Below are 12,617 nucleotides of genomic sequence, written 5' to 3'. Positions count from 1 at the left end.
GTGTTAACAAAAACTACAACTAAGATGCGCGTTACAATTAAACAGCTGGTGCGTAATAAGGACAATACTTAAAGTATAAACACTTTTAGGACGCAGCCAAAAAACAAACAAATTATGCAGCGGAGTTCATACTCCAACAGGCTCCTTCAGCTTCGTTCCCACAGTGTTCGATTCAAGAACTCCTTCATTCCGCACTCCATCCAGCTGTATAATCACTCGCCATACAGCAATAGATGATATCTGTCTATTACCTGACAACTTCTATGTTAGCTACTTCTCTTTGTTTTTATTTTCTGCTGGATTTACTCTCTATTTTATGCTGCAGCTGTCACATGTACTGTAATATTATACATGGTAATTATTATATATTGTATATATGATATAGACATAATATAATATATCAGTACCGTATTTTTCGGAGTATAAGTCGCTCTGGAGTATAAATTGCACAGACCGAAAATGCATCATAAAGAAGGAAAAAAACATATATACTGTAAGTCGCACTGGAGTATAAGTCGCATTTTTGGGGGGAAATTTATTTGATAAAACCCAACACCAAGAATAGACATTTGAAAGGCAATTTTAAATAAATAAAGAATAGTAAAAAACAGGCTGAATAAGTGTACGTTATATGAGGCATAAATAACCAACTGAGAACGTGCCTGGTATGTTAACGTAACATATTATGGTAAGAGTCATTCAAATAACTATAACATATAGAACATGCTATACGTTTACCAAACAATCTGTCACTCTTAATCGCTAAATCCCATGAAATCTTATACGTCTAGTGTCTTACATGAATGAGCTAAATAATATTATTTGATATTTTACGCTAATGTGTTAATAATTTCACACATAAGTCGCTCCTGAGTATAAGTCGCACCCCTGGCCAAACTATGAAAAAAACTGTGACTTATAGTCTGAAAAATACGGTATATATTATATACTGTACATATATTATGTAAATATTACGTATATATGTTATATTTTATATCGCTATATTTAGTCTATTTATACCTAAATTGTCCTTTCCATCCTTACACTTTCCATCATTGTAACTGAGCTACTGTGTGGAACAATTTCCCTTGTGGATCATTAAAGTTTGTCTAAGTCTAAGTCTCTATTACTGCCATCTATTGTCTTGGACATGCAACTTAATGTCAAACTTGCAAATTAGAACATGTTAACAATTCAAAAAAAACAACTGGATAACAGTTATAATAGTTAGCAAATTTTTTAAATTTTGCAATAAAAATGGGATTTTATTATCGAAAACAATCTTTATTAACGTACAAAAGTACCGAAAAATGGTACCGTTTAGTACTGGTATCTATTAATGGCTATCGTATCGGTTCAAATGTGAACAGTATCCATCCTTAATCATGGTGGTATTGTTGAATACGCTCAAAAAGTACTTACACACATTGACATCTTTTAAGTTATTTTTTTTAAATAACTAAATTAAAAATATGCACCGTTAGTGAAGCCACTATTTTGCGTGTTTTGTGTTTCTTCCCTGACAGCGTTTTCGTCTTAGTTTTCATGGCTGAGCTTTGATTGTTTTAAATATCGGATTGTACTGTAGCACGTTAGGATTTATTTCAATGACAAGTGCATAACAAATAAAGTATTTTATCATCATTCACTATTTCTGGTAGGTCTTGTGGTGTTCTACACTGTTCAGTGGTCCTTGAACTCTCACTATTATGTTAGATCCACTATGGACTGGACTTTCACAATATTATGCTAGACTCACTCGACGTCCATTGCATCCGGTCTCCCCTAGAGGGGGGGGGGTCACCCACATCTGCGGTCCTCTCCAAGGTTTCTCATAGTCATTCATATTGACATCCCACTGGGTTGTGAGTTTTTCCTTGCCCTTATGTGGGCTCTCAATGTATTTATGTAAGTCTATATTGGGGAATGTCGTTCCTCAAAGGGGAACAATGTTAATGTTGTTCCTCTTTAAGGATACCAACAACAATTGGTATTGTTTTCAGCCAGCAAGTTGGCGCCAATCAGTCCATGAGCTTATTAAAATGCAGTTTCCATAATTTTCATTAAAAACGGTAATACTAGTTTATATATATATATATATATATATATATATATATATATATATATATGTATATACATACCTGCCAACTACTCCGGTTTTCCCGTGATTAGTACGGTTTTCATCAACCTATTCCGGGTTACGGTTGCAGTGATAAAAAATACGGTTTTTCATTAATTAAAAATTTTTTTTTTTTTTAAAGTTTTATTCACGAAATCGCGTAACAACAATGACAATCGACACTGCTTCCCGTAACTTCCTATCGAGCCATTCCGAATGCCATGCGCGAGGCTATTTATAGCACCGCTGCCATGCACGAGGTACCAGTTGCCATTGTTTCCAAACGAGCGAACGATCATGGAATCAGCCGGAGAAAAATCGCAAGCGAGTCTTAAACCGAAAAGAAAACTGTAGTCATTCCGTGAAGAATATTCAAAAGCCTATCCGGGAATAATTATCCGTTCCAAAAAGGGTGAAAACTACGCGAATTGCACCTTGTGCAGACCAGATTTTTCGATCGGACACGGAGGAATTAGCGATGTAAAAGACCACGTTGGGACAAAAAAAACACAAGTCTAATGCCGTTGCTAGCGATACAATTTGGATTTTAGCCACAAAAAGGTAATGACACCAATGTTATCTATTGGAATTGTTTAGTACTGTTATACTGTTAAAAGTGTTTATACTATTTATGCTTTCAAGTCCAAGTTGAAGAAATCTTGTTAAATGTTGACAGCATAACTACCAAAATACAGAAGTATGTCCTTAATTTTTTTGCAGTGCTATTTCTGTTGAAAAGTTAAAATGATTACATTAGAGATGTGATGTGCCACTTTTCAAGTGTCTGATGGCTTGAATTAATTTTCATTAATTTTTCATATTTTGAATTCTTTTGAAAGGCTTACAAAAAAACTACATTTGAATTGTAATTCCATGCTATTGACAGGACTATTATTTTAATGAAGTTAGCTTACCATGTTTACAGTATGATAATTGTGATAGAAATGTAAATTTTCGGCACAGAATATTTTTTACAATTGAACAAGGCAGTAGATTATACAAGCTTGGACAGAAAGTTAATAATGACACCAATTTTTTTTTTAATGGAATTGTTTAGTACTGTTTTACCATTTGTTTACTGTAAAAAGTGTTTATACTGTTTATACTTTCAATTAACAAATTGAAGTCTTGTGAAAGGTTGACATGATAACTGGCATTAACTGTCAAAATAATTTCAAACTATTGAAGTTAGCTTACAGAATAAACATGTCAATCAACCCATATGATTTTTGCTGTAATATTTTTGTTTTGAAAAGTCACTGTGACTGATAGAAAAGTGATGGTTTTAGCAACATTTTAACCTGTCTGAATGCTAATAATCATTTTGCGTCGGGGGGCGAAGGCCCCCCTGAACCCCCCACCAGGACTTTGTCCTGGACCTACCGGGGCCTGCGGCCCCTAGACCCTGGCTACTAGGTTTTTCTGATTTCAAAAGTTGGCAGGTATGTATATATATATATATATATATATATATATATATATATATATATATATACATATATATATATAGCAGTTAACATTTGTACCGTTTATTGTTAGATCCCTATGAAGGAATATATCTTAACAACACATTATCAAGAAAAGCTCTTGATAATGTGATTATTGGTAAAGATTGGTATTGTTTATTTGCCGTGTAGTGGAATCCACACTAGGGTCAAACTGTGTTTCTCACATTGTTTCAGGGGCAAAAAAAGAAGTTTGGTAGAGATGTCCGATAATGGCTTTTTTGCCGATATTGTCCAACTCTTAATTACCGATACCGATATCAACCGATGCCGATTTATACAGTCGTGGAATTAACACATTATTATGCCTAATTTTGTTGTGATGCCCCGCTGGATGCATTAAACAATGTAACAAGGTTTTCCAAAATAAATCAACTCAAGTTATGGAAAAAAAATGCCAACACGGCACTGCCATATTTATTATTGAAGTCACAAAGTGCATTATTTTTTTTAACATGCCTCAAAACAGCAGCTTGGAATTTGGGACATGTTCTCCTTGAGAGAGCATGAGGAGGTTGGGGGGGGGGGGTAGCATGGGGTGTATATTGTAGTGTCCTGGAAGAGTTAGTGCTGCAAGGGCTTCTGGGTATTTGTTCTGTTGTGTTTATGTTATGTTATAGTGCGGATGTTCTCCCGAAATGTGTTTGTCATTCTTGTTTGGTGTGGGTTCACAGTGTGGCGCATATTTGTAACAGTGTTAAAGTTGTTTATGCGGCCACCCTCAGTGTGACCTGTATGGCTGTTGACCAATTATGCCTTGCATTCACTTGTGTGTGTGAAAAGCTGTAGATATTATGTGACTGGGCCAGCACGCAAAGGCAGTGCCATTAAGGTTTATTGGCGCTCTGTACTTCTCCCTACGTCCGTGTACACAGAGGCGTTTTAAAAAGTCATACATTTTACTTTATGAAACCGATACCGATAATTTCCGATATTACATTTAAAGCATTTATCGGCCGATAATATCAGCAGTCCGATATTATTGGACATCTCTAGAGTTTAGTGTTAACGAAAAAACTCCATAAATGACTTTTACTGTCGAATGGACAAACAATGACAAGTCTTTTGAGAAGCCATCGCTCTTTGTATAAATGATACAATCAATGGTACATTTATGTGTTTGCAATCAGCGCGGCCAAGACAAAGCCGATCATCACCGAGCCAGAGATTCACGGCAGCCAGTCGTTGGACAACGTGATGGGTTTTTTGTTGCTGATGTCAGAAGGACTCATCGACGCCCTGGAGTCGGCGCACGGCCCTGAACACGTCAATAAGGTAGCGAGACTCCGCCTTGTGTCCTGTTGTTTCTTCCTAATTTTCTATCCAGCTCCTCTCTGTTCCCCACTTGAGTCTGATATTCCCAGCTCTCTTGTCTCGCCGTCGGACCTCGTCTGACTCCACCCCTGCTCTCTGGTCCGCCGCAGGAAATCGTTGCCATGGTAGCAGCGGAGTTGGCCCAGCAGACCAGCCTGGAAGCGGTGGCCCAGTCGGTGGTGGACCGGGTCAAGCGCCTTCACCACGACGTCTACATGTCTGGCCGCCAGAGGGCGGCGTTGTGCTCCTGCCACGAAGACATGACCCTGCTGATCCGCACGCTCAACTACCCGCTAGCGGACGCCGCGCTCACACCGACACAAGGTGAGGACTGGTCTCTGGGTGAGATGAATCAGGGTTAATATCAGTATCAGCCAAAACTCAAGGCTTCAATATCAGTATCGTAATGGAAGTGAAAACGTTTGTGGACAGCTGGAGGTAAGAAAGAGTCCGACAAAAGTGACTTTGATAAAGTGTACATTAGGGGTGGGAATATTTGGCCATCTCACGATTCGATCCAATTCAATCCGATTGCGATCCCTGGTTTGATGATTCGATTCAGAATTGATTTGAAGTGAAGTGTGAATTATATTTATATAGCGCTTTTCTCTAGTGACTCAAAGCGCTGAACTCACTATGTTCACCGCTCGCTGTACATATCCTACCAAGTCAGACTTACACTGTTTCAATGTCCATTTCTCAGATGATATAATTGTTGATGACTGAAGTGCTGATATCCACCTAACCTAATCCCCCGCCCCAACCCCCTCCACATCCCACCCCCCGGATTGTAAACAATTCAATGTATATACTCTGATGATTAACTTGTGTGATGACTGTATTATGCTGATAAGTATATATATATATATGTATATAGATATATATATATATTAGGGATGTCCCGATCCAGGTTTTTGCACTTCCGATCCGATACCGATATTGTTTTTGCACTTCCGATCCGATACCGATACTGACCGATACCGATACTGATTGATAATGGCCTATCCGAGCATGTATTAAAGTTTAAAGTTATTTAGCCTACTTAGTTGTCAGAATCATGTTGAAAAGGGTTTTAGTACTCTTGATAACAACTAGCCAGCTGAATTAGGGGAGTTTGAATAATACACAATGGTTGGTAACAAGAAACTGACCTGTTTATTCAAGGATAAACACAAAATAGACAAAATTATACATGACAAACAGAAATGACATCATTGAAACAAGGGCTGGGCGATATGGCCTTTTTTTAATATTGCGATATTTTAAGGCCATATTGCGATACACGATATATATCTCGATATTTGGCCTTAGCCTTGAATGAACACTTGATGCATATAATCACAGCAGTATGATGATTCTATGTGTTTTGATTGATTGATTGAGACTTTTATTAGTAGGTTGCACAGTGAAGTACATATTCCGTACAATTGACCACTAAATGGTAACACCCGAATACGTTTTTCAACTTGTTTAAGTCGGGGTCCACTTAAATTGATTCATGATACAGATATATACTATCAGATATATACTATCATCATAATACAGTCATCACACAAGATAATCACATTGAATTATTTACATTATTTATAATCCAGGGTGTGGAGGGGGGCGCCGGATGTAAGTGTCAAAAAGACAGCCAAAAGAGTTTGATATGAGAATAAATCTAAAGTTAAAATATAGGGTAGAAATGCATCCATTTGCAGGAAATGTAGTCTTGATTTTCAACATTTTCTTTCAAGGCTTGCATGTCTACATTAAAACATTCTTCTTCATACTGCATTAATATATGCTACTTTTAAACTTTCACGCAGAGAAGGAAATCACAACTAAAAAATCACTAATTTTTTCAGACGGTGTTGATGTGGAAATGTTTGCCTCGGCATTTTGATGGTGTGGACGTGTGGCACCGAATGGAGATAAGCGTCTCGACAGACGTTATAATATTTGAACAATGATGACGAAAACTGTTTTCTCTGTCGTGTCCGTGTGTCGAAAATTGTTATGCGCTTATTTTTTTTATTTGATTTTGTGCGTGGCATATAATTGCTATGCGCAGAGGACGTTTAAACAGTGCGCAATTGCACAAGCGCACACCTTAGAGAGAACGTTGGTCACACGGCTGCGCTAGCATCACAGCTAACGTTAGCCATGCTGCTACCTCTCTGCTCGGGGAGGACGTATACGTATGTGACGTATGACGTGACAGTATGTGACGTATGACTTGACAGTATGTGACGTATGACGTGACAGTATGTGACGTGTGTAAGAAGGTGCGCTTGCTGTCTGTGAGAAGCACAGACACAGAAAAGAGTGAGAAGAGCCTGTCGTGTAATGCCAGCAGCTAAAAGCAACTGCGTGAGAATCCACAGACCTGTGGATGTGTTGAAGGTGTGCTGGAAAATGCGGAACGGAAATTAGGGAGCAGCAGAAAAGTGGAATGTATTATTTAAATAGGTGCATTGGAAAACACGGAGCGGAGTTTGTTTTTTTTAACTGGATCTGGATCTGCATTTTCCCATGCCTTGCCGATACGCAATTTTTTGCAAATATCGGCGGCCGATCCGATCCAAATATCGGATCAAGACATCCCTAATATATATATATATATATTTATACCATGAATTGATTAACGTGGACCCCAACTTAAACAAGTTGAAAAACGTATTCAGGTGTTACCATTTAGTGGTCAATTGTACGGAATATGTACTTCACTGTGCAATCTACTAATAAAAGTCTCAATCAATCAATCAATACAGTTGGCTACAGTCTTAGGTGTCAAACATGGTGTAAATAGTGGTCTACCGATGTATGGATGATCACCCAATCCCTGTATTATTACACTGATATATTATACTCTTGTTATTCCCCGCCCTAATAAATTCAACCTTACTTACGCCTTCTGATAGCATATCAGCTGCAATGTGGACTTTATAGAGCTCTCAGGGCCGCTCAGGTCCGATTCCAAGAGAAGCCCCGGTCTGAAAACAACATTAGCGCGCTAATAAAAATAAAACCAGATGCACTGACGTCTCTGAGTGAGCCGCCCGGCAGAGAAGAAATCAAAGCTTTTTTTCCCCCAGCGGACTCCCAATACCACACGGAGCTGAAATAACAGCACAGCCAGAAGCAAAAGAAACTTTATTTCTGATTCCCGGTTTCATGCTGAGGCCGCACCTTTCTTCATGTGTGGATATTTTCCCGCCAATAAAAGTATCCTTTCTCCTTTCAAAGCACGTTCCGTGACCATGTTGATGTTCTGTTGTCAGGCGGCCGCATCTACCCGGTGTCGGTGCCATACTCCAACAGCCAGAGCACCAGTAAGACCAGCGTCACCCTCTCTCTGGTCATGCCATCCCAGAGCACTCTAACCAACGGGACCAACACGGCCTCCACCGTGGAGGAGGGCACCCCCACACCAGGGTAATTTGACTTCCTCCTCCTGCTTGCTCTATTGTTCCTGCTTCCATTGTTGCTCTTTTAACTGGACTAACGTCATTGCTCCGCCCCCTGCAACTCACTTCCTGTGTAATCTAGATAAAGTAGCATATTTTCCGGACTATATTTCAATCAATCAATCAATCAATCAATGTTTACTTATATAGCCCTAAATCACGAGTGTCTCAAAGGGCTGCACAAGCCACAACGACATCCTCGGCTCAGATCCCACATCAGGGCAAGGAAAAACTCAACCCAATGGGACAATGAGAAACCTTGGAGGGTATTTTCCATATATTAGTCACACCAGACTATAAGCCGCAGATATATACGTTGTGAAATGTTATTTATAGTACACAGAAAATTTTGTGAAGGTTTATTTACATACCTTACTTGTTTCCAAACGGTGCCTGTAAGACGGCAGTAAAACGGATGATGAAACAAAATAGAAGTCATCGTCATGGACCCATTAGCTGCGGAAGCTAGCTCTCCAATCAGCTAAACAGACTAAATAACTCCACGGTGACATTTTGGTGAACTTATGAAATTTAAACAATACAGAAAAGTTAGTAAAACTAACACAGACACTCGTAAACGTATTAGCATATTAGTTCATGCTAATAACGTTTGCTTCGTGACGTTACTAGAGCACGTACAAATATGCATGAAAACATATTGGGATGGTTTAGTCAGCTAGAATTGTTTTAGTTGTATTGTAAAACTTACAAACGTTGCCCAGAGTTAGGGCTGGGCGATATGGCCTTTTTTTAATATGTCAATATTTTTAGGCCATGTCACGATACACGATATACATCTCGATATTTTGCCTTAGCCTTGAATGAACACTTGATGCATATAATCACGGCAGTATGATGATTTTATGTGTCTACATTAAAACATTCTTCTTCATACTGCATTAATATATGCTCATTTTAAACTTTCATGCAGAGAGGGAAATCACAACTAAGTCAATTTAGCAAAAGTGTATTTATTAAACAGTGGCACAAACATTCATGTCATTTCAAAACAGAAAGTGCAAGATTCTCATAGAGACATTTTAAAACAAGCTATTAGTGCACTTTTGTGCATGATGTCACTAAGATGACATATCAAAACAACACTAAATTAAAGTGCACTTTTTGTACAGAACGCCACTACAATAGTTTAAAACAAATAAAGTGCACTTTTGTGCATGATGTCACACAAGATATTTCAATAAGTGTCAAATAAAAATGAGCTGCATAATAGGAAATCAAATAGTGAATGTCCTTCGCTATGTGGTAGGTCCCTGCGGACGTTATCTCCTTCTGTTGTTGACTACTTTTTTCATACGGCGTTGATGTGGAAATGGTTGCCCCGGCATTTTGTGGGTGTGGCACCGAACAGAAATATTGACATGCGGAGTTTCAAGCACTCTTCATTCTCTCGCAGGTGACTTCAAATGATGCTACATATTAGCAGTAATGCTACTTTTTGTAGCAACGCTTTTGCCCCACACTTGACAAATTACGGTTGTCTGTTCGACATATTCCCGCTTGAAGCCAAACCACCGCCAGACGATGGACCCCCTGCTGTTTTTCTTGGGAATTAATTATTCCTTCATTTGTTACCAGATTCGCACCTTCTTTCTCTCGTATTACCACTCGCACCACAGCTCACGTTACCCATCTCTGCTCCGCGAGGGCGTATACGTATGTGACGTATGTAAGAAGGTGCGCTTGTTTTATGTCTCTGTGAGAAGCAGAGACAACAAAGAGTGATACAATCCTGTAGTGTAATGCCCGCAGCTTAAAGCAACTGCATGAGAATGTATACTCGAATATCACGATATAGTCATTTTCTATATTGCACAGAGACAAACCCGCGATATATCGAGTATATTCGATATATCGCCCAGCCCTACTTGGAGTGATGAATGAAGGATACTTTCGAACAGAAACGCTATGAACGACTAGCAGATAGAACGGCACTTGTACTCCCGGTTGAAAGCTCAGTCTAAACAGAAGAGCCAGCAGCACCTACAGTGAGCGAACTCGTCCAAAAGATGGCACCATACCACAAACAATAACACACCTATTTAATGTCTGATTGTTTTTTTTTTATCTATTTGCAGTACGGCCGCCAGCGAAGAAAAATCCATGAATTAGCTGCGCCGTTTTATAAGCCGCAGTGTCCAAAGCGTAGGAAAAAAGTAGCGGCTTACAGCCCGGAATTCACAGTAGATGTAAATCACCTCGTCCATCTCCTCCTTTTTTTCAATATTTATTTTGTTTCTCGTCGTTTGACTCCCCGCTGTTCCTCCGCCGCTTTGATTATTTATGTTTCCTCTTCCTCTTTGTCTTCGTCACGGCCTTGACACCACAGAGAGAATCAGGGCCAGCTGGCAAAGCATTTAACTGCTCAGCTTTTCATCAGACCTACACGTGATGAACACTTCCACCCAGCAGAGAAAACCAAGGTCTTTCTCACCAACAAATGACAAAAAGTGTCTTATTTTGAAGATTTTGCCATCAACAAAGAAAATGGGTTACCAACTCAGCCGGGGCAAGCGAGGTCTACTGGCAGTCAGTCAGATGATACATTTGGAAACATAAATGCATAAACATAAATCTTCATCTGTGGCTACAGCACAGACATTAGCGTGTTGACAAGCATTTATCATGTCTACTAGGACTGAATAACATAAATCGAGTGGAATCTCAAAGGTCCAACAAAAAGTAACAATTAGAGCCTTGTACCGTTCACATTTGTACTGATACGATACCGGTGAATCGATACCAATTGTTGATGCTTTTGTGTGCATTAATAAATATTAACTGTTTTTGATAATAAAATCAAATTTTTTATTGCAACATTTAAACATTTGCTAATTATGAAAACTGCTGTCCAGCTTGTTACATATATATTTTTTTTATTTTTTTTATTTTTTGTCCTGTCCAGCTTCTCAGGCGAATCGTATAGTTCAGTGGTCCCCAACCTTTTTGTAGCTGCGGACCGGTCAACGCTTGAAAATTTGTCCCACGGACCGGGGGTCGGGGGGGTTATGGATTTTTTTGTTTGTTTGTTTTTTTGTTCCTTTTTTTGTCATAAAGAAATACAATCATGTGTGCTTACGGACTGTATCCCTGCAGACTGTATTGATCTATATTGATATATAATGTATAATTTTTTTTATTATTTATTTTTTATTTTTTATTTTTTATAATTTCTTGTCCGCGGTCCGGTACCAATCGGTCCACGGACCGGTACCGGGCTGCAACCCGGTGGTTGGGGACCACTGATATAGTTGATGTAGATGCCCATATCAGCTGTTCAGATTTACTTTGCCTTATTTGTCTTTGACTTTATTAAATGTATTTATATTATCATTTGGTGCAGCCGGGCTGGAGCAGGAGGTGATAGAAAGAGAAAAAAAAGGAAGACAGAGGGGGGAAATTGTGGGGACAAGAGGGGGATTAGACAGAGAAACAAAAACAACAACAATAGAGCAACATCAGCAAATAGGATATGTACAAATATGATGGTAAAAGTGATAGCAAAGAAGCAGTTTGCGAAATAAATAATAATACAGAAATGACAATGAGCATTATTACACTACAAATGGAGCAATACAAATACCAATAGAAATAGCGCTATTGATAATGAACAATACCAATAATTTACCTCTATTATCAACAATACATATACGTAATGATAACTAGAGATACAAAAAAAATGACAATAAAAAAGGCTGGTAAATGCACCTGCGGTGAGCAAACTCATCCAAGCGATGTCGCCAATTAAACACCCTCTCTGTGTTTTTGCTTGTTTTTTTTTAAATACAATTATTTGTATTAAGTTAAGTTAAAGTTAAAGTACCAATGATTGTCACACACACACTAGGTGTGGTGAAATGTGTCCTCTGCATTTGACCCATCACCTTGTTCACCCCCTGGGAGGTGAGGGGAGCAGTGGGCAGCAGCGGTGTTGCGCCCGGGAATCATTTTGGTGATTTAACCCCCAATTCCAACCCTTGATTCTGAGTGATGCTTCCAGGGAGGTAATGGGTCCCTTTTTTGTAGTTTTTGGTATGGGGTATGAACTCACAACATACCGGTCTCAGGGCGGACACTCTATCCACTAGGCCACTAAGTAGGCCACCCTGGTGCCATTATGGCCACCAGTGAAGAAAAATACATAAATGAATGATTGTAGGAAAAAAGTAGCGGCTTATAGTCCGGAATTTAGGTTAATTGTCCTGGTTA

At 38.9% G+C, this 12,617-nt stretch overlaps 1 protein-coding gene across 2 annotated transcripts in view; it reads left to right on the top strand.

The window, feature by feature from the left end:
• tab1 (TGF-beta activated kinase 1/MAP3K7 binding protein 1) overlaps positions 1-12,617 on the top strand; it is a 33,495-nt gene that overhangs the window by 19,860 nt on the left and 1,018 nt on the right. For both annotated transcript variants that reach the window (XM_061984229.1, XM_061984228.1), the window contains exons 8-10: positions 4,755-4,899; positions 5,049-5,262; positions 8,205-8,358. In XM_061984229.1, coding sequence (XP_061840213.1) covers positions 4,755-4,899; positions 5,049-5,262; positions 8,205-8,358 — 513 coding nt within the window. The remainder of the gene's footprint in view (positions 1-4,754; positions 4,900-5,048; positions 5,263-8,204; positions 8,359-12,617) is intronic.

The sequence above is a fragment of the Nerophis lumbriciformis genome, linkage group LG25 (assembly GCF_033978685.3).
Source record: "Nerophis lumbriciformis linkage group LG25, RoL_Nlum_v2.1, whole genome shotgun sequence".
NCBI lineage: Eukaryota > Metazoa > Chordata > Actinopteri > Syngnathiformes > Syngnathidae > Nerophis > Nerophis lumbriciformis.
Note: the sequence above shows the minus strand (reverse complement) of the source record. Positions and strands in the feature narration are given on the sequence as shown.